This window comes from Labrus bergylta, chromosome 16 (genome assembly GCF_963930695.1).
Source record: "Labrus bergylta chromosome 16, fLabBer1.1, whole genome shotgun sequence".
In the NCBI taxonomy this organism is placed as follows: Eukaryota; Metazoa; Chordata; class Actinopteri; order Labriformes; family Labridae; genus Labrus; species Labrus bergylta.
The window spans coordinates 25486393-25509030 of NC_089210.1; the positions used below are offsets into that span (position 1 = coordinate 25486393).

At 40.7% G+C, this 22638-nt stretch overlaps 1 protein-coding gene across 4 annotated transcripts; it reads left to right on the forward strand.

Annotated features, from left to right (window-relative positions):
• Window positions 1-700: 700 nt before the first annotated feature.
• camsap3 (calmodulin regulated spectrin-associated protein family, member 3) lies at window positions 701-22593 on the forward strand. 4 transcript variants are annotated; one of them, XM_020640910.3, is made up of 18 exons: window positions 701-1179; window positions 7104-7366; window positions 12973-13113; window positions 13304-13390; window positions 13743-13775; window positions 15122-15260; window positions 15345-15484; window positions 15587-15671; window positions 15788-15830; window positions 15923-15978; window positions 16196-16268; window positions 16351-18436; window positions 18529-18671; window positions 18876-19168; window positions 19263-19356; window positions 19764-19882; window positions 19988-20106; window positions 20229-22593. In XM_020640910.3, the coding sequence occupies exons 1-18, from the start codon at window positions 1047-1049 to the stop codon at window positions 20526-20528; spliced, it is 4347 nt and encodes a 1448-aa protein (XP_020496566.2). In that variant the 5' UTR covers window positions 701-1046; the 3' UTR covers window positions 20529-22593. The 4 variants fall into 4 exon arrangements, with proteins under 4 accessions (XP_020496566.2, XP_020496568.2, XP_065820478.1 ...); XM_020640912.3 differs by having other exon boundaries at window positions 16232-16268; XM_065964406.1 differs by having other exon boundaries at window positions 16235-16268.
• Window positions 22594-22638: the final 45 nt, after the last annotated feature.

A 22638-nucleotide genomic window follows, 5' to 3' on the forward strand; every position in this document is an offset into this window, starting at 1 on the left:
ATCCAAAAAGGTAAACCCATGATATTCATTTCCAAGCAAACGATGCAGATGTTTATTTCATCCTCTTTTTTTTGTTTGTGAGGAACTAAAATAAGGGATTCTGCCATTGAAAAGCCCAGATAATTATTCGACAATATCAAGGCAAAGCAGACAATACATAAGATGTCAGCCTCACTGATTAAAAGTTATTATATTTAATTTAGACTACAGCTTTACATCTGTACAATTTTAAGGTACTTTACCGTACTACCGTATTTCTAAGAACTTTTGCTAGGTTGATTCATAAAACTTATATTATACTCGTGTGTGTTTAAATCCGGACCTATACAGGAAATGCAGTATTTTTACATTGTGATTTATTTTCTTGTGTGTATGTGAATGATCTTAATACATCAAAGGGATGCATATATATATTTATAAAATAGGTGACATGTATAACAAGTTGTTTACGGTAGCCTATAAGACTGTTGTTATTGGGACTTTTTGACGTGCACAGCAGCATGGTCCTCAGGCGTACACCTGTGTATAGGGGGGGGGGGCGTTGAAGTTATAACAAAAGTCCCACACCACACCTCTACCTGCTGTCTGTATTCACACAGGGAGATCCCGCCCTCAATGCTCGAGCTCAATTTCTATTGGATGGCGGGATGACCGAGTGATGCTAGTGTGGAGCGCCAGGTAGTCAGTCATCGGTGGGGGCTCAGCGGAGCTGCGTACAGTGGACTGAGCACACAGCAATGCGGACTAAGAAGGGCAAAAACGAGGGGAATAGTCCTGTTTTCCTGAACAACCCGGCGGGTCGGGACTCTGACTGATCATAAAGAATAATTAAACAAGGGTGGTGTCGCTAAAACTCAACAGAAAAGGACCATAACACGATTGGAAGCTGCTCCGGGCCGGATATTTATTCCCGGACAAAATCACCTACTCACATTCGTATTCACAGCCCCGGTGTCGTGTGGAATCGTCGGCTAAAAGAATGAGTTCTTGAATATTTGTATACTTTTTTTTGCCTCCACCCTTTTCCATTTTTGTACAGACTCGCTATGGTGGACTCCCCTACCATGAGGAAGACTTTTGTAGTTCCAGACATAAAGCCATTGGATTTGTATGACTGTACTAAAGCAAAAATATGCGCAAGTGTCGGATGGCTACTGGCAAAGTCCTACGGGAGTGCAGGTAGGTTTCAGTTCAGGATGCAGGCCTGTTGAGTCATAATATTGCTTAGAGAGGTTGTATGAAGATCAACATCCTATTGTTGTCCAGCACTAGCTTATATTTATATTCCGTTCAGCTCTGTAGCGGAAAAAAAACATACATGTAGGGAAACTATGGAGGATGTAAAGCTCAGCGATTTTCAGCACAAAGGGCAGCATATGAAAGGGGGACCATTCACGGTATGCATTTTTTACTCAGACACATTTCATTTGTTCTCACTCATTGTGTGGTCACATTTTCTCGGTTTATGTGTGTCAGAGACACGGGCCTCCTCCCTAGGCCTTATCACGCTAACCCATTTTGTCGTATTTCTAGCCGCCAGGCTCCAGTCACAAAATTCAGGCTACTGGGCATGTTTTTAATCCGGTTCGACAGCTATGGTAGGCTGTTTGCAGCGTAGTTATATTTCAGAGCTATTATTCACTCCTTGTGATGACAGTCCCTAGAAGTCAATGATAACAACACCAATTGAACACTTGTGATTAATTAAAAAAACAGTTTCAGTTTTTCAAAAGTCTCCTTCAATCTCTTATCTGTAAACTCGAGAAACCTCCAACATGTATCATGTACAAACACGTTAAAGATAATAGTTTAGTTTAACAGAGCAGAGGTGTCAGTAAAAAATAGTTTTGCCTTATGTTTATTTAGTCAGGTGTTAAAACAGCTTTAGCTATGACCCTGGGATGTTAACAGGCTTTCTTATTTTCAAGTCAGTCCTATCTGGTAAAGATTAGATCTGACAGAGAACACACCAAAAACTTCCAACCCTAAGAGGACACACTGTTGTCCAATGACAAGACACTGTGTTCACAGTGATCTTAGGTGGCACATGTAAACTAAAACACCACATACGACAAAGAAACACTCAACTTAAACACATTGTCATTCTTGGCTTGTATGTGTCAATCAGTACCTAGAGTCTAGTGGTCATTATTGACAGAGAAGTGGTGTGGGATTAACTTTTTTTTGTAGACTACTTTAAATACTGCTAGTGTATTACGCAATTTCAAGCAGTGCTTAAGTCCAGGACTATGGATTGGTGCAGTCTCTGTGTGCTCTGTTTAGCACCTCAACCACACCCTCTGGCCAAAGTCACTCTCCACGCCAAGCTACAGGAACATGGGGACCAGGACTGTGTTTATGTCAAGTTTTTTACAAACTTGTAGTTTTCTACCAAGTCAATATGACAATAATAAGTCTCCTCCCAAAAACTCAAATGGGATGAACAACAGAGAGTACAGCAGGAGCCAGACCGGGTCATCTGGTCCTCAGCTCTTCTAGGTCAATTAAACAATTTCAGACAATAGTCCACATACTTGATTTCTGAGTTGTTATATTTCACTTCGACTCCTTTGTGTTTATTCAGAAGGTTTAAGCTTTAGAATGGTTGCTTAATTCTGTGGCTTTAAATGAGGGTCTGCCAAGGGCTTATTGGCTAACAAAATAGATAAGGAAACGACTTGATGCTTTACTTACAATTCACTTGCCCTAGTAATAGACAGACAGCAAAGTGGTGGTTTCCTCTAACTGTTTGATCCGCCCTTCAAAATAATGTTTGAGTAAAACATAAGAACCAGCTTCATTATGACTGGCTCTTATAAACTGTAATTAGTGAATAGCCTACTGGTTTTATATCTTTTTTTTTAAAGAAATGAACAAGTACCAGTGTATATATTTGACTATTAATCACACATAATCACAATGACAATCACATGATTTCGATATTTACGTTATTCAGCTGACTGTATTTTCAGGCTCGCTTGGTAGATTAAAAAGGGTTCAGTCCAAATGTCTAACAATCTTTTTTTTAATGCCTCTACATATCTGTAGAGATAAATATACTGTTAGAGGGGAGGTAAAGTGGTTTGACAGTTATATCATTTACAGTAGTTGCCATGACAAAATACTTGACGGATCATTTGAGGGTGGTTTAAACTCTCTTAGTCCTGGACGCTCCATAAACATTCCCCGTTTTTGTGAATCACTCTCTTTATTATTATTTCCTTTATTTATTTTTCTATCTATGAAACCAAGCTACTCTGTACCATGTTTAGCTCCACCTAACTACAAAGCTATGGGGCTCATACTGAAATCCTATTGGAATAATTACTCATCCTTTCCCAATCAGTGTAACTATGGTGAGTCAACAAGAGAGAAGGACCTGAGGAGGATGTTACCTGCTAGGAGTATTTATTCTAGAGGCAGGAAGTCTTATTGACATACTAAGAGGACTAGAACAAGTCAAAGATGATAATGTGATACTTTATTGTAAAATAAATAATTTACTGAACCAAACAAGTAGGTCAAAGGTCAGAGTAGGTTACTGTAGTGTATACAGGGATCTGGTTGGGAGCTTGTTGCTAACTTGACACTCATGCAGGGAAGAGCATTTAGAAAAAGAAATGCATCCTCACCCTCTGTCACTCTTTCCTCCAATGTTTTAGCCTCTCAAGCACCCAAACTGAAATCACACCCTTATTCTATATGTTGTAGTTCTGTGTACACCGACCCTTAAATACAGCTTCGGCAAGTGCATTTGACTTCTGAACACATGCTGATGTTGGTTCTTTGATAAAACAATAATAATGATAATATATAAAGAATATATGTTTGAGACATGCTCTTTTGTTTAGTGTCTTGAAACATCAGCACCAATTCCCCCAAACATGTAGGAATTGGGGCTGAATAAATAAAGATTGATTGATTGATTGATTGTTAAAATACACGAGCAGTTGCAAGTGGCATATATATTGTAGTTCAACAATTGGGATGGAAAAGTGCAAAAAGAGTTTGTTGGTGATTTGAGATATTTCTTCAACCTAAAAGTTGACAATGATGATGAATACGTCATCTTAGAAATGCATCGTTGTATTGTGCAGCTGGCCATTGAAAAATGTTCAAATGAGGCAGAATTATCATTTAAATTCGGTAGCACAGTGTCAACGTGTAGACATAGGTCTAAGAAGAATCTTTTTCAGCTTATGTGTTTATGTTGATATATGAACTCAAATTCCCATGTACAGTAGGGTGGTGACATGGGCCTTCTCACTACTACTACATTTTTGGGCAACAAAACTATGTACTTTGTTTTGACATGAGAAGACAATCTAATATGTTTGATCTATTCCCCCACACCGTGGATATTTATAGCTCAAGTTTACAAAAAGGACTTGGAAAAACTTAAAAGCTGAGATCTTCATGTTGTTTAATGTTCTTCAGAAGAGGAATTGTAACAACAAATTGGTCAGAAAACAGGATTTTTTTACAAGACTGGTATGGACTGATGTCAAAACATGACCTGAGCCATCTATAACTCACCTTGCACACTCTTGTGAATGAATTAATTTGTGCTGTGTTCCTGAGGAAATCCAGTTAGCAGCCTGATTTCTTTAGATTGTCAGATTCTACAGGTTTTTTTTTTTTTAATTGATAAGCGATGTTGTTTAAAGAGAGGGCTATTTAATGTTCACTTTTAGTGTGACAACCTTGAAATCCACAGCTGATTGTTGAACTGTTATGCAGACTAAGAGAGAAAAGCTCAGGGTCTTGTTTGACAATCCCCACCCCCAAGGAGCCATATCTTGGTTTAATTGCTGATTCCAACCAACTTTATGTTTCTTTGTGCGTGTTGATTACTGTCAGCTACATCATGATGACCAGCTCATCACTGAAATTGGTCTGTTATCTTTCTTAATGTGTTTTTGTGTTGTAAAAACAACAATGTGACACTCCCATAGAGAAAACCTTTATTTGCTTTTCTTTGTGCGTAGGTTGGTAAGCTGTCAATGTTTTCTTGGGCCTCACTTTTTGAACAGCAACCTTCCTGCTCGCTTACCAAGGTTGTAATATCTTACTCTGACTAAGAGATAAGCACTGACCTTGTGACCTGTGAAAGTGACACAGAGGCTCTTGCTCCAGTTTATGCAAACAAACAAGCTAGTGTTTTTAACCATAATATTTCCCAGGAGGTCTGTTGTCAGAATAATGAAGGTATTATATTCCTTTGGGCCTGGACTTTCCCTTAAGGCGGCCACCTGGTCCTTCTTTCCATTACCACCTACTATTGTGCTTAGTTTTGTAAACTCTGTTTGATTTTTGAACCAATTTGATCTGCAAGAACATAGCTGGGAAAATTGTCTATGGATCCACTAACTCAAATTTGCACTCAGTTTGTTTCTGCAGCAAAGAGACTGATCAAGTCATCATGACCAGGCTTTCTCATGGGGAGTTTTGGCTCATATCGATCTCTCATCTCACTGGGTTGTGACATTTGCATCCTGCTTTGCCTTCTCAGGGAAGTTTTTTTTTTTTTTTTTTTTTTTTTTAACCACGTCATTGTAGGAAAAAGTTCATACCAAAAACTGAAGGTGCATATTGGTTGATGTGTCACAGTGTTTACTGTGCTTAAGTAAGCATTGTAGTTTCAGCACATAAGAGCATAGCACAAACAAAACAGAACATGAGGTGTGACGGACGACTGTAGTCATCATACATAAAGAGTGTAAGAGACAGAGAACAGGGTATTGTCCAAACTCTAAAGCTGGGTGTTTTGTTTTGTTGTCTGATGTCAGTAGACCCATTACATGACTATAATTATACAACAATTTAGTGAAACCTCCCTTGAATTAACCCCTTTGACCATGGTGAGCACAATCGTAGACACTCTCACGTTTCTTTCCCTTGAAAGCAAACTGCAGGTATTTCAAGGTCTTTTCCAGCAGGCCCTTTAAAACAGTGCCTAATCAAATATTGTTTACAGGGATACAGCCCATTGAGTTTACTGCTGGTTCTGTCTGGATGCAGAGAAACCAGTTTCACATGAGGACTTCCTGGTTTGTTTTTAGGATAATGATTGCAGTGATCGTCTTTAAAGAAAAAACAGTCCAAACAGAACACACAGCCAGCCTCTTGAAGATGAACATTTTTTTACTTGCAAGTTGCAACATTTCTTTTCTGTTGAGGTCTTTTGTTTTGATTTTATTGCTAATTTTATAACTTGATTTGTGTGATCCTTGTGACGGTCTGAAATGGTCATTTTCAATGATTGTTTCTATAAATCTCAAACAAGGCTTTTAATAGAGGAGGGGCGTCTAGCAGAGCTTCTTGTGATTTGCAGATGACAACCTCTGAGCTCATCATGCCCCACTGACCTTGATGCTTGCTCTGCTCATATGATTATATCTTTAGGGAATACACCATCTGTCTTAATCTGCCACGGGACCTGTCAAAAAGCAGGTTTCCAAGCATGCAACAATAGAACATATAGTGCTGGGCAATATATATCAATTTGATCAATAAGTCGGGTTGGTGGAAAATCGTCACTCCCCGTGGGACCCCGTATTTAAAATCCTCCCCCTGTTTTTACTTCCTACAGAGTATTCCTCAGAGTATATATGAGTATTTTGCTGAAGTTGCTCTGCCTCATCTTTACTTTTGCTGTAACCTGAAACTGCAAAAGTAAACTTATCAAGTTTACAGCTCGCATTTTAACCCAAAAAGAGAAATGCTGGTTACTTTATTGTTCCTTGAAGGGAAATTCCGATTGCCTGTTTTTTAAATCAATTGTTCAATCAAATTCAGTAAAAGCAAACACTTTTTTGGTCATTTCTTTGTTGTTTTGTCATTCAACACCCAGAACAAGTAAAATTGGAAATCGAGTTTGTTGTGAAAATATCTGAGATTTTATTTTAGGCCATTCCTAATCGAACATGTTAAAAAATGCTCTTTTAAAAATGCTCTTTTTCTGTCAGTTTTAAAACATCAAGAACTACGTCTGTACACTTCTATATATTGTTGGCTATGTTTTTCAAACAGCTTATTACTGGACTGGCATCTCTGTTAAAACAACTTCACTAACTGTGTCTGTATGTTTTATCTCTTGATAGAGAATGTACCTGCAGAGCTGCGTGACCCCTTCTACTGTGACCAGTATGAGCAGGAGCACCTTAAACCTCCAGTCACACGCCTCCTGCAGTCCTCCGAGCTCTACTGTCGCACCTACAGCCTAATACAGGGTGGCACTGGAGCAGAGGCACAGCCCAAAGACAATGCTGCCCTGGTGCAGCTCCTCACTCAGAGAGGCCTACTCTCCAAAGAACAGGACGTTCCAGTGACTGATGCAGATCTTCGGCATAAACCCATCAAAATGGTACGGTAATGGCAACAGTACATATGTTGTTGATCAAGCAAACCAATTTTGGCATACAATTTTGTTGAGAACTGTTTTTCAGGGAATAAACTGTCTCTATCACCCTGAGAAAGAGAATGTCTCCACCTGTGAAACCAAATGTAATATAAAGGAGTCCAGAGAAGCAGAACGGTCATGTGGGTTTGTTTTTTGATATAGGGACATGTTTTTACTTTGATGCCAGGGATTAAAGGGCATATCAAAAAGACTCACACATTCAACCCTGTGCCCATCCCCACCCCCCTGCCACCAGCTGATCTTAGAGGATGAATGGATCCAGCTGCTTGGACCAGGGCAGTCAAAGTGACATAAGGGATAACTACTTTAATTCCAGGGTGTGAGAAAGAGGGAGTGTCTAGATTAACTACTGTATATTAACGGGATCAGTTCCAGAACAATAGCTACTCAGTTCTGGTGAAACTTTAGAGAGCACCCTAAACCAGCTTGGTGAGTTGAATCAAGACAAACTGGTTTGTGCTCGTAACCCCTGAAATTGATCTCTCTCTTTCTCTCGCTCTCTTCCAGCGGAGTGGAGAAAGTGGCTTTCACAGGGATTATTACTTTTTTTTTTTTTTTTAAATAGCAGTGTTTTCCTAAACCTGTCCAGCATATTTTTCTACGTGTGATGATATAACCTTTCAGGTTTTTGCTAGCCATAAAAGTAGCACAGTGGCACTCTTACTACTTATTTTGCTACTTCAGTGTTTTATAAATCTTCAGCTAAAGCATGTCACACAAGTCCTCTTGTGTCAAATAACAGCTCATAAACTCCTCCTAAGACAGGTCTATTTATTCCAAATCATCATATGTTGTCTGACAATTAACACTTCTAGAAATGCCATTTCACAGCAATGCACCAACACGTCAATGTCACAAAATATTAAAATATGTCAAAGCAGTAAAGATTAAATGTTATATTTGCAGTGTTTATGCAAAAAAAAAAAACACCATCACCTCACCACAGAACCTTTTTAATGGCCTAATGACACAGTAGACTTTATTCATCAATAATGCTGCCGTAATATGTGTGCATGAATTTGATCAGTTCTGCGTCTCACTTCTGATTGCTTCCAGGCCAAACCATGGTCCTCCTCAACTGTAAATCCTAATCTTTAATCTTGAATTTTGGCTGGTTCTGTTAATACTGCATTTGCTGTTTGCTGCTCTGGTATAGGAGACGTCCTGTAACTGCTTGGCCCTGTTCTGCTCCCTAAGCTGCTGTCTGCAGCTGACTAGCACTGTAGCTACTAGCTACTGTGTGGCAAGCAAAGAAATTGGGTCATGCTGCAGCAGCATTAGAAGTATGGAGCATCCATGTGGGTCTTGGCCGATAAACAGCTTTGGAGCAGCAGCAATTTGCTGCAGCCCTACTGTATATTTAAGCTTCACAAATATGTATCAGACAAGTACATATTGCACATTCTAACAAATACTACAATGTTATTAAAGTAATGCTTGTTAGTGAAAAGCCATTCACCTCTGATAACGTACTGTTTGCTCTTGGCGCATCACACATGGAACATCTTTGCTGTCGTTTGCTTGTCATGAAATGTAGCTGTATAAATCCAGAGAATAAGGTTTAAGACGACCAGAAGAAGAAGAAGCTGGTTCTGGCTTGGGTTGTTGCTGTAAATAGGACCAATGAAGTACTTCCCTATATAACCACACCATCTGCACAGGCAAAGTAGGACAAAAACAAACATATCATAGCAAAACTTACACAAAAATAATTGTTATTCAATAATAATCTTAAAAAGGCTAAAAAGGCTATTGTCCCTTCTTTTAGACCTTGACGTTTCATAGTTAAACTCAAAGATATCTACGAAGGAAAAATATGTTCTGAGCTGTGTGGTCAGGAACAAATATAAAGTGACTCCTATTTAATCTCCATTGTATATAAGTGAGCAGGTTAGATCCGAAACTAATTAGTTGTACAGTCTGCAGAGTTTTTTAGTATTGCTCATCATATTTCTCTTTTAAAATCATTTTAAAATGTGTCTCGTAAAAAGCCTGCTCTCTATTTGTACGTTTCCATTGTACTGACTACTTTTAGAGAAACAATGTGTTCTATCATCAACATTGTGACCAAACCTAAAACTTTAAATGTAGGTCAGTTGATTGGTAAAATCTGCATTAAGATAAGTATTTCTCTTCCCTATGTTTAATGAAATTCTCAAAACCCTCAGTCTATGGCGCTGCTTCTCTTACTCAAGGCGGCACCACTCTTTTTACAGGTCAGAGGTCAGGAGGTTTCAGGATAACTCTGAAAGGAAAGCTCTGGAGATAGCACATCTGTGTGGCTCAGCAATGTTAACTCCAGCTACTCCAATCCCTTCTTGCTGTATATGTGCGTTTGCTTCAATGCTAACTGTCCTTCTGGTGGGGGCCCAGCCTAGATTAGAGATAATCTGCCAAGCAGACTAGACGTCATCATCCACGATTAGATGACACACCAGAGATGACCACTGTTTTATCATGCAACAAACATATCTCACAACATCAAATCTATTTCTCAAATTTGATTGACTGTAGAAAAGACTAATAAGGATCCATTTGAAACATTTTGATTTTGATGTCAATAGTGATGGGGTTAAGCATTTGTGCCCAGAGTATGTCATGTAGCCATAATTCAGCTAACCCTCATCCTGGTCCACTGGTTAGTTTTGGATAGGCACTGGCTGACACTTTGTCTTAAATCTCAGTGCTGTGTTGGCAGGTTTCTGGTCAAGTGAGCATCAGTCAGACACTTATTTGAAAACGGAGATGGCATGCTATCCAAAAGGCTAACCATCATCTTAAAATATTTGTTCTGCTAAAGGCACTTAACCTTGATCACAAACTAGTGCGGAGTAACATTAATGTTGTTCTCGCTTATCTTGAAGGACTCTGGTGTAAGGCCTTGTCTGGTACTGCTTACAAAGTAGCCGGTGCATATACATATAAATGTTCATATAACCATGTGTTTAGAGAGAACCTCTAGTCTTAAATCCCCTGCCTGGCCCCAGACCTGCCTGATCCCCCTGTTTGTCTCCCCCTCAGTAAGCACCAGGCATGGTGGGGGGTGGGGGTTAAGTCATATTTCAGACATAATCTGATTTTGCCCCCATCATAATCTCACTTAATGGTTCTCAAGATGCTTTTGTCGTTTCTGTTTGCAGACTCAGTCGTCAACATGGTTATGCATCATTAGGATCTTTTTGAAGTGCTATAATTTGTTCCTCTCTTTCTGACAGAGGTTTTAGGACTGTTTAGTGTTTGCCAGCTGGATGTGTCTGAGCAGAGAGTCGGTGCTAAGCCATTGCAACGAGCAATCCTGCGGTCAGGCTCTTGTTGAGATGCATTGTGGGTCAGATGGTTGGTTGTTATGGTGACCTGGCAGGCTCTGTGCTGGGTGTTGGGTGTTGCTCCTCTCTCCCCTCTCATTAGGGAGACTTGTGATTTAGCTTAGCGAGCTCTCCTGGGTCTGCAACGGCAACTCCACCGGCAGCCCCCCCTGACTTTGAAATCCTCTTAAAGATAATATATGTATATATTGTATAGATAAAAGGTGATATAGGTATTAATTAACTGTTCCCATTGGACAGAACTAGTCACACATGCAGGACAATATATCCGATTGGATTAGGATAATTATTTTTAACCACATTTAAACGACGACACAGATTATAGTCTTTTTACTGTAGTATGAAAGTTGATATTTTATACCAGTGTGTGCCCAGCCCTAAAGTTTGACAATCATTCCTTCTATTTAATTTTAATCAAAATCAGTCTCATTTTTGTTAGCTCCAAGAGGTCCTGGACCTTATAAACAGGTCATTTGTCCCCTCCTGAACTGCAGAAATGTCTACTGAACAGACAAGTGAAGTCAGAGACACCTTGGCAGTCTTGGCAACACTGTCAGGAGGGCAGGCCAGCCAGGCCTCCAGCCACCCCTGCTCCAAGTGACTGACTGCAGCACATCCAGTGAGCTTGGCCCAATGCTATCTGACAAGCCTTTGCTGGCAAGGCCCACCCTGCTCACTCCAGCACTAGGTCTGCCCGGGTCAGCACTTTACATCAGGGTTGATTAGACAGACATGCAGAGAGGGCTAAAGCACACAGCTGGGTTGCCACCAGCCCCCATCTGAGGCAACACAAGAGGTTAAAGTAAGAATTCTCTGGCGACTAAAGTGGAATTTGTAAGCAGTAAAAGGGAACAGGCACTGATTTACACAGATTAGGCTCAAAACTAAAGATTTGAAAAGTGGCCCCGTGACAGGAATGTGCTGTTTACGAGTGGTCTGTCCCCTCTGTTGACCAGAATTAATTATTTTTACAAGTACCTTGTTAGCCATTAGTGAGGAGAGAGGGGTGTGAGTACTGCTAATGGATTGCAAAAAAAGGGATATAGATAGAAGATAGAAGCATCATACATTAAATACATTGACCTAATAAGGAGGAAGAGTTGTTTTAAGTGTAACCTCACTAGCTAATTGTGGTCCTCTTCAGTCAATCAAGCCCTGCAGTGCTGACTTTGAAATGAGGCAGTGTCTGGGTGAGGCTTTCTAAATGTAGAAAGTTTTGGAGAGAACCGTTTGACAATCTATTGTGATCATCTTAATGATTGCAAAACAAAGCCAATGATACATTTGTTATTAGTGTGTTTGTATGATTCAAATGCATGTTTAATTATTCTAATATCTGACACATTAAGAACAGTGTGGGCGTAAGACATACTTAAGATTTGGTTGCGGCCCATTGGCACAAACAAAAAACACAACTTCTAATGAGCTAACTGGTTTATAGAGTTAAGACGCTTTCTCTGGCTGAGCCGATAATGTTTGTGGTGCATTTTAATAGGCTCTAGAATTTAGAGTGCTCCATAAGAGTCTCTTAAGGATAAGAAAATATGTGAATGTCTCTCGAAAAGAAATGTTGAGAACGTCAGATGTGCATATGCGTGTAGGTATTTGTTTGATTGTTGAACTTTTGATTTTATAGATATTAGGTTTCCCGACACAAACACTTTACAGAAACCAAAACAACAGAACATTTTTGTGTCGTATGTGAATGCTGTTCGTTGTTGTGCTTCCTGGTCATCTAGTTACAACACCTCATTTGATCCTGCTTTCTGCTATTCATGAGTCATAGAGCAAAAGGGAAGCGAACAGAGACTTCTGAAGAGAAGGCAAATAAACATAAAGCAGCTGAGGAATGACATGTGTTATCATATTACCAGTCCATAGCCTATTTCAGGATTTAATGATTGTACAAACAAAGGTCCAAAGTTCACCAACATATACTGCTGTGTCTGTTTACTTATTGAAAATAATGTTTCTGCTGACTCACAGCTGGCGTCTAGTGACCTCTAGAGGATGCTGCTGGTAAAAAAAAAAAAAAAAAAAGATGGTGCTGCCGCAGTCAGAGGTAATCTCTGTTTTGCAGGAAACGGTGCCCCTCTAGAGCAGTAGAAATGTCTGTGTATGTATTTTGTTGGCTGTTGATTGATGCTGTCTGGACTCTGGTCTTTACTGTACATGGTCACCCCTCTCACAGTTCCTCTTCATTCTTCCATGTCATTGATGCAGAGTGCTCACCTAGCAGTCATAGATGCCCTGATGGCTGCGGGAGCCATGGAGACGGTGACTGCAGTGAAGTCGTGTGCTTCTGCCAAGCTACTAGGTGGAGCTGCCAGCTGGGAGGATGCTTTGCTCAACTGGGTTAATGAGGTGAGGAAAAAGACAGATGCAAACAGTGCTTGTGTCAAGTACAAATCTTTTTTGTACTGTCAGAATTAAATAACTTTTATTTACTTCAGACATCTGTTGGAGATGATCCGTCTGTTTGAAGAAGAAACACAGACTCACTTTAAAAGATCTGTTATGTGTTATGTAATTGGTCTTCTTTGCATGCTCTCAGTTAAACCAGAAGTTGAGGGAACGTGCTGAAGCAGCCCAGAATGACTCATCTCAGGCTTTAACAGAGCCCCAACCTGTTCAACCCTCTGTGAGTATTAAACGTAACTTCCAGTGTACCTCTTTTTGCTTTCCTTCTCATTCTATTTAACGTGTAAACACACGTGGTAAATATTCACACATTCTACTAAAAAACAAGCTGTGTGTTGAGTTAGTGCTGTTGGGTCAGCTACACCCAGTATTTATAGATAAAATAAAAACTAAGATTGGCGTCATTGCTTCGTCAACAAGGTTGTCTTGTCATTTTAAAAAAAGGTTCTTCATCACAACCCTTTCTCTTGTTTGTCTAGTTCCTCAACTGTAGGCTTAATAAGTCTTCTTCTGCTTCTGTTCTCCATTGCCCTGTCTTTTCTCTTTTTCCTGTACCTTCCCCTTTCTGACAGTGTCCTACACGCTGGTACTGGAAACTTGTTCCTGTAAGTTCTCTCCTTTCCTCTGATTCTTCCCCCTGTCCCTCCATCCCTCCAGTGTCTTCATCAAATTTATCAGCAAATATCTGATGGTCAGTTGTGTTTTTATTTTCTTCATATGCTGGTGTGTGAATGCTTGTTCGTACATCATATCCCAGTCTGCATCAAAGTGCACGTCCCAGCCTAAATATCAGGTCAGGGTTGTGAAAGGCGTCGTTTGTTGACACACGAGTGGCTCATGATTCACAATCGGTATACAAGAAGGTCTTGAAACGCCCATGTTTAACCGGTTCCTCTGGTCCTCTGTGCTGCAGAGGTGTTTGTGTTCACTTGGCTGTGGGGGTTTACAGAGTCTAGCTTCATGTCAGCTTGGCTTCACTGACAGTTGGCTGTTTGTTCATACTGTTTTACCTGAAATGTTCTCTCTCTCTCTCTCTCTCTATTGCATTTTGGAGATTCTCAACTTTTATACTTTCTTCTATCCAAACTTTCTTTCTTTCTTTCTTTCTGCTCTGATTAAATCACTTCTTTTGTATTTGCCAATGGTTTACTTATGGTTTATCATATTTCCATCAGCATGACATTTGTGTTCCATTTAACACCTTTTTTTTAAACATGTTATGATGTGAAAAAATGCATTTACACTTGACAGTGAAACACCAATGTTCGGAAAAACCCTAACTTTGATGTAGGGCTGAGTGATATACTGTATCAATTTGATTAATAAATCAGGTTTGAGTAAAATCAAGATTTTCAAAAATGGAAATCCAGGTTTTTCTCTTTAACTTACTCCGCCCGCTCCCCTTGGGATCCCGTAGTTAACATCCTCCCCCCTTTTTACTTCCCACAGAGGATGGCCCCAGACATGTGACACCCAGCAATGAGTATTTTGCTGAAGTTGCTCTGCCTCATCTGTACTTGTGCTGTAACCTAAAACTGAAAAGTGCCATTAAAGTCAAGTTTACAGCTCTCAATTTATCCCAAAAAGAGAAATGCAGGTGACTTTATTGTTCCTTAAAGGGAAATTCAGATTGCTTAGTTTTGTTGAATTTCATTGATAAAAAACAGGTAACCCTTTTTTTGGTCCTTTCTTTGGCGTTTAGTCATTCAACACCCAGCTTTATATTTATTTATATAATATACTCTACTATTATATATTATACTATGCAATATATATATACTATTTTATCGAGTTTGGTGTAAAAAATAATCTGATATCGTCAAGTCCTACTTTGATGATTATTTTAACACAACATACTTTTATCAAATACTAAACATAAAGACTTTGACGGAGAACCACCATGGTCACTATGAAGTGTTTGATTCTTATTTTTTCTTTTTGTGTTTTTTAGCTCCGCTACAGGAAGGATAAAATACAGTCCAAACAAAAGCCCATTTTTCCAGCGGTGAATGAAGTCAAAGACCTGTCCACTGGGTGTGCTGTTGCTGCGGTCATACATTACTATTGCCCTGGCCTGCTTAGACTTGAAGGTATCAACAAACATAATAAAAACCCCACCAGTAAGTACTTGTTGTGTTTATGTCACAATAACACTTGTCTTCTTTTTCTGTAAGATGTTTGTATGAAGGAGACCATGTCTGCAGCAGACAGCTTGTACAACCTGCAGTTCATCAAGGAATTCTGTGACAGCTGTCTGAGAAGCTGCTGTCACTTAGCAATGGAGGACATGCTATATGTCCCACGGGAGCTTCAGGTACAATATTTATGTTCCTTATGTGATGGACTCATTGTAACATTTACAAACGCTTAATTGTACCCTTTCTTGAAGCCTGCTTTTACCTCTTTTTTTCTTTAGCTGAACTTGCTGAGTTTCCTAGCAGAATTACTCAACTGGTTTGAAGTACAAAGGCCAGAATTTGTTCAACCAATTGACACGTTATGTAAGTGTTGTTCATTTTGTGGTCTGAAGTTTTAATGTGTAATCCGACCAGTATGATTATAACACTGAAAATGTTTTTCACTGTGTTTTGTGGGGTTTCTTTTTATCATACTGTAGGTGGATCCACAGCAGGTGCACAAAGAAACCCGAGTGGTAACAGGTATAGAAGCTCTTTCTGTTTTTTCTTTTGTAGAAGTCTAGCATATTGTTTGGGTGATCAGGTTTTAAATATGTGGTTTCTTTTTCATTTAGTACTTCCCCTTCCATCTTCAAGAAGCCTTTTCTCCCCATCTCCTCTCCTGCATCAGGTAACATTAAGACTTTGTCAGTGTTTTGTTTATGTATCATTTTCTCCCCCTATTATCCTTGATTCTTCTTTGTCTTTAAGTTGTTGACGTGTTGTATTATTTTGTTATGGATATGTTAAACTTTTTGTGAATTTTATTTTGTGTTGCTTGGTTGATTTGTGCATCCCTGTGTGGTGTGCATGCCTTTACGTGTCTGTGTGTGTCCCATTGTACTCAGGATCTTTGACTCAGTCTACCTCAATGTCTCATATAGAAGGAGTTGGAAAGACATGGGGCAAGAAACCTCTGAGGTATATTTAATAACATTTGTACACAATCTTTTAAAGTTCTTTGTAATGTTCCGGTACTTAAAATAGATTTTCTTCTTCTTAGCCGCCCCTTGTCTGCAGTATCCTTCAGCATTCCTTTTGGCCTGGACAGTGATGTGGACATCGTGATGGGCAACCCTGTGATTACCCGCTCTGTGAGCTCAGACCAACTCAACCCAGCAGGCCAAAATATGACCAGGGTACCCTTCACCCCTCCTGAAGACCTGAGCCATTTGCTGAGTAAACCCCCTGGTCCCAATGGTCCACAGAGAGCTTCCTGGGCCACTCAGACACCCAGTATTCCAAGGATGGCAGAAGAGAATGGCCTTCCAGCAAGTGAAACTGGAGAATTGCCCACCATAGAGGAAGCTCTTCAAATTATCCACAACGAGAGCAAGATGGAGCCTCGTTTACACCCTGATGGTGCTCCTGATGGCTTCTACCTCCACTCTCCTGATGATCCTGCTAGTTCCAGACATAACAACAACTTAGCACCCATTAGCTGCTCTGCCCCCACACGCTCAGGAATGATGTACAGGCCAACTGGAGAGTCCAGGGAGCCCACTCGCACCAGAAACACTTCTGAATGTTCACGTGATGATGACTCAGTCTTGAGAGACGGAAGTGTGGACTCTGACGCGTCAGAAGACCTTCCTAAGGTCCAGTCAATGCCATCCACACCAGCGGCTGGTTCGCAGTCTGCCAGTGGCAATGGCAAAGAGACATCTGATAGTGGAGTGAAGATGACTAGCTTTGCAGAACGCAAAAAGAAACAGATTTTGGATTCTCCCAAAGCCAGTGACCCCTCTTCTCCTTCGATGACCACATGGACACAAAAGTCTGAAGAAAGCCAGAACAAGAGTCCACAACTCAATAACGAAATGTCTGAGCTGGGGGTTAGGCTTGAGGAAAAGCGTAAAGCTATCGAAGCACAGAAGAAACGCATTGAGGCAATTTTTGCAAAGCATAGGCAAAGACTTGGAAAGAGTGCCTTTCTGCAATTAAAGAAAGAGCAGAATGAAGAGGAAGGAGGAGGGGATGGCCAGACCAGTACCTCATCCACAGAAGAAGACCTGTCCCGTTTGACTCTAGAAGAAAGGCTAGCTCGAATGGAAGAGGAAGACCAACAAGAACCAGATGAAAAACATTGCTCAGTGGATGATGATGGCACTGTCAGAGGAGGACCACTCAGCCACTCCAAAGAAAAAGCAGGAACACCAGGAGACAAGGGCTCTGGGACACCTGGGGAGAAAATGGTAGCTCCCTTAGGGGACTATAACAATGCTGTATCCAAGCTGACTGCTGCTCTCAGCTCCCTGCAAAGTGACATGCAGCGACTGACTGAGCAGCAAAACCAGTTAGTGAAGAAGAAAGCTGCAGATTCCAGCAACAACTCCTGGGTCATTCCAGCCAGCCCTAAAACCTCCACACCAGCCCCTTCCCATGCACGTGCATCACGGGAATCCACCCGAGACTTAAATTCAGCCTCCTCCTCTCCATCTCCATCCCGCAAAATTACAAACCACACCACTCCTCATAAATCTCCTCGAGTCCAACGTAGAGCCCAATCTGTGCCCCCAAAAAGTCCCAAACACAACCAACACAATCGTCCCTTGGATTTAAAGACTCCAACCCTATCGAGGGTTCTCAATACTTCACAAAACGTGGACCGCATTCCCCACCTTCGTCGCGTCAATCCATGGCAATCACAAGTCCAGACCTCATCGTCATTCTCTATTGGTGACTCTGACAGCTTAGATGACCTGCGTTCATCTGGACTAACTCCTTTAACAACGCCTACCCCGACTCCCCGTCCTGCTGCAGATGACGTGCTGTCAGAGGTGGGCTCCAATGATGATCAGAGCATATTTAGCATGGACCTAGAGTCAGGGCCTTCACATGGTCATTTAGCTAGGAAGGAAGATCTTCCAGGTGGAGGCTGCAGCTCTGGTGCTGCATCAGAGTGCTCCTTCGAAAGTGATGCCCCTGCTGTAGTGTCGAATGGCAAACACAGTAGCTTGATAGAAATCTCGCTGTCTTCTCTGCGGGGAGACAGGGAGGAGGATGACCAAGTACCTGATGTGTTCTCTAACTCAATGACTGACGGGACAGAGCAAGACCTGAAAGGAGGGGTGGGCTTCTTTTTCAAGGTGGGTGGCTCATAATGATTGCCGCATGTGCCATTTTAAAGATATTGTTTCGTAAAATCAGGACATTCAAACCTTTTCATTCCTGGTTCAAGGATGACAAGGAGCGCCCAGAAGATGAGATGGCCCAGCGAAGAGCGGCTTTGCTGGAGAAACAGCAGAAGAGAGCAGAAGAGCTGAAAAGGCGAAAACTTGAACAGGAAAAGGAAAAGGAAAAGGAAAAGGAAAAAGAGTCCAAGTGAGACATTTATTTCATACATAAGCAAATGAGGACTGTGGCTTTCATATCTTACATTAGAATGGAATGGAACTATAATAATAATAATGTTTTTGAAGTATTGAACTCTTTCTTTCACTTTCTGCCCTGTCTAATACCTCAGTCTTTAGATAATTAATTGTTCACAAATTGAATGTCTTTTTGATTATCTTTCTGTTCTTTTAGCAAGCCTCAATGGATGGTTATTGAGGGCTGGGGGAATAAAGGAGAGGACAGACCCCAGACTCCAGGAACCCCTCCAGCATCATCCCCACAGCCATCAGAGGGGACTCCTCAGCGAAGAGGAGACTTCACTAGGCAGGAGTATGAGAGGAGGCATCAGCTGAAGATCATGGAAGACTTGGACAAGGTGCTGAGACAGAAACCTACCACAGTTCGCGGTGTCAAGAAGCAGAGACCCAAGACTGTGTTCAGGGACGATTCTGTCCTCTCCCATAGCCCTGCAAAAGGATTTATGGGTAATGAGGCCTGGTGTTTACCAACACTCTTCCTACACTCATGTATGTTTCTCAATATAATTTATATCACTATATCTTTCCGGCCTCCTTTCAGGAACCAGGCTGAACAAGGTTTACTCCCACTCAACCTTGAACCTGTCATCCATGGCTAATGACTCAGGAGGTTTGACTGTCAGGAAGTCCCCCAGGTAATAATTGTGTTTTTTTTTATAAATACTTATAAATGTTCAGAACATAACCATGTCAAGATCAAGATTTTAAGTCCCAGAGAAAAATATCTTTAACATTATATTTGTATAATTCAAGAAAGTAGAGCTGGACAGTATACAGGTATAATATGGACATCTTGCTATTGGATCAATTGAAGTAACAATTATAAATAATATATTGGCCATCTGTCATTGATCATCTTACCTGAAATACTCTCAGATAATTGTAGGGTCTGAATTCTCTGCCTTTATGTTAAATTGTGAACAAACTACAGATCCAGTGGGAGGTGTACTCATAGGCAAAGCATGTAACATTATCATGAACACACAGCCCAAAGGTCTAAAGCTGACTTTCTTTCTTTAACTATTTCCTGCCCCCCCTCCAGCCGTTCACATTCTCCCTCGCGGCTAATGTCACCAAGACGAATGAGTGCTCAGAATGGAGAGAGGGACTGGGAGAATGGCTCCACTATTTCCTCCCCTGCTTCAATCCCAGAATACACAGGCGAGTTAAACGTTCCAAACTGAATGATCTGATTGATTAGATGCATGATTCCAGTAAGCATTGTTTTGTGGAGTTAATGACATTTGGAAATACTGTGTCTAACAGGGCCAAAGCTCTACAAGGAGCCCAGCTTTAAGTCGAACAAGTTCATCATCCATAATGCGATCACTCGCTGCTGCCTGGCAGGAAAGGTTAATGAACCACAGAAAAACAAGATTGTAGAGGTAAGCCATGCTGCTGTGTCAGAGTCCATGTATAAGACCACCCATACAAGGCCCTAAGTGACTTTGATTTCAATTGTCACCTGCGCTCACATTTATGCTACTCCTGTCTCTTGTCTTTTCAGGAAATGGAGAAGAGTGCTGCAAACCACTTCCTCATCCTGTTCAGAGATGTAAGCTGCCAGTTCAGGGCCGTGTACACCATGAACCCTGAAACCGAGGAGATGGTACGGCTCACTGGGATTGGCCCCAGGATCATCGCACCTGAGATGGTTGAATCGATTTACAAGTACAGCTCTGACCGCAAGCAGTTCACTGTCATCCCGTCCAAAACGATGTCCATGAGTGTTGACGCCTTTACTATCCCTGGTCATTTTTGGCAAAAGCGCCCGGGAACTCCTAAGAAGCTGGGCACCCCAAAATAAAGACATACCCAGGATGGGTAGGGATGTTACCATTCAGGGAACTAACCCCACCTCATGTCTCTCATTGTCTTTTCTTTGGCCAGTGAGGCATTTAAGATTGTTTGTTACCCAGTTAGACTAGTAGTGGACCGCATGACTACTTAAACTATTGGCCGGTTATCAACTTGGACCACAAAAACAATCAGTCAACTCTAAATGCCAAGAGAAGGCCAATAAATAACTCATTCAGCCAGTCTAATTATGTTAGTTTGTCTCTTGAGAGCTTCTGCTCTGCCTGGTCCACCAGATTGTAAAATGTAATACAGCAGATCGGGTTGTGATGAAGATTTTTCTTTACCGAGCACCCTGCTCCTCTTGTCTTGCCTTACCCTGCCCCTGGAGTCATTTTTATGACTCTTTAGTTAAGTAAGAAGGGGATTACCTTACTGCCCTTGCCCACACATTGGGCTAGAGCAGTTCTGGACCCTCTAAATTTAGCTTGCTTTTCCTTTTGCTGCCTTTTCTTCTACTTCCAGGGCTAACCCTCTCTCCAATCTACTGAGACAAGTGGCTCACCTCTCAGTCCTGATAGGAGATCTCAGCTGAAAGTTAATGGCAGGTAACACTGCACTTGTATGAATGTAGGGCACACTCTTAACCACTCATTTCCATTCAGGGTTGTTGTTTTTTTAATAAAATACCACAGTGGATGGTTTCTCTGTGGGCTGCACTTGGTGGTGGCTACTGTGGTTGTCCATGGACTTGCACACCTTGAAACTGCCAGTGCCCCATAGTTTGTACATTTTGCTCCATTCCAACTCCTTTGGCTGTAGACATGTGGATGTTTTTATACTACTTTGAAATGTTTTTGCTGGACAAATCACTTCAGCCCTTGAAAGCTGACAAAAGAATGAAATTCATGCAACATTTTTCTCCTCACCTGCTTTCTCATTCTCAACATGTGATACATTATCTGAGCGTATCTTGAATATAATACTGGAAACATGAAGGAGGGCTTTATCCTATTTATCATTACTTGGATACAGCTCTGTGTGAAAAGGATAATCAATGCTGATTTAATATATATATGCTGAATGCTGATTACATTGATTTTTTTTTCCAATTATTTGTAAAAATTAAGATGACCTTTGTAAGCTACTAATAAGCTAGCCTGCTGCTTAAGCATTAGTGAGATGGATGTTTGAGATGAGATGAGTGAATGAAAATGAACGGGTGAAAATTTCTGAACCATTTGTCCTGGGATGAATAAATCCTTTAGGTCATAAGGAGTTTGTTTCATATTGTATGATTCCCTGTTTGTGTGCACTGGCATTTTTACAGTTTATTGAAGGATCATTCCACTGTAACTGCCCTCATCTTCCCCACAAAGTCTCCAGAGACTCTTTCATGGAAGAATGTAAAATAAATGCCAAGCTGTTTTGTTTTTTTTGCCAGTGCATCCGTGGTTTTTGGAAAAAACACTTGACCCTGCAAATGCTTGTGATCAGGTCAATTTCACGACATAATCTGTGGGATGTTGGTCTCCATCTCTTTGCAGTCTTTAGCACTACAGCAGCTGGCGAGTTTCAGCTGTCTTCTCTCAAATCACAGACTGCCTCCAACAAATGTGTTGTTTGATTGAGATTCCATTACGGATGTAAAAATAAAAATTTGAGCTGCGATTAGGAAAACTGGTTAGGTGATTGATTAAAAGTGTGAGTGGAGGAGTGCATATGGAATTACTGGATGCTTGTATTTATGTTTGTGAAAGACTAGTATGAGGTAGTTGAACACTATATTTTGATTCTGTGCAATTCTCACTTAGAAATCCCCATTACCCAGAGGTGTATTTATTTGGTTTGCATTAGATGGTGCATTTGATGTTTAGTGTCAGGTCCTTCTTATGTCTTTTTTTTGGTTGAGGTTGTAAATCACTCATTCATTTCATAGAAGTTGTCATAACACTTATGTTGTTTTCTTTTTCTTCTGTTATCAAATCTGTGCCAGCACATTATGTATGTTCATTTCATAAATTGACTACCGTTGGCAACTGGACCATCAAATAAAAAAAAACTTTTTAAATCATCATCATCTATGTTTTTTTTACATCCCAGTGAATAATTTCTCATTT

Bases quoted from the DNA above. Each gene is read 5' to 3' on its own strand.
- camsap3 (XM_020640910.3), top strand. From the start codon at position 1,047: ATGGTGGACTCCCCTACCATGAGGAAGACTTTTGTAGTTCCAGACATA. The intron at 13,776-15,121 runs GTAAGTTCTCTC...TGTGTTTTTTAG, and splicing joins GGTACTGGAAACTTGTTCCT to CTCCGCTACAGGAAGGATAA. The intron at 19,883-19,987 runs GCGAGTTAAACG...TGTGTCTAACAG, and splicing joins TTCAATCCCAGAATACACAG to GGCCAAAGCTCTACAAGGAG.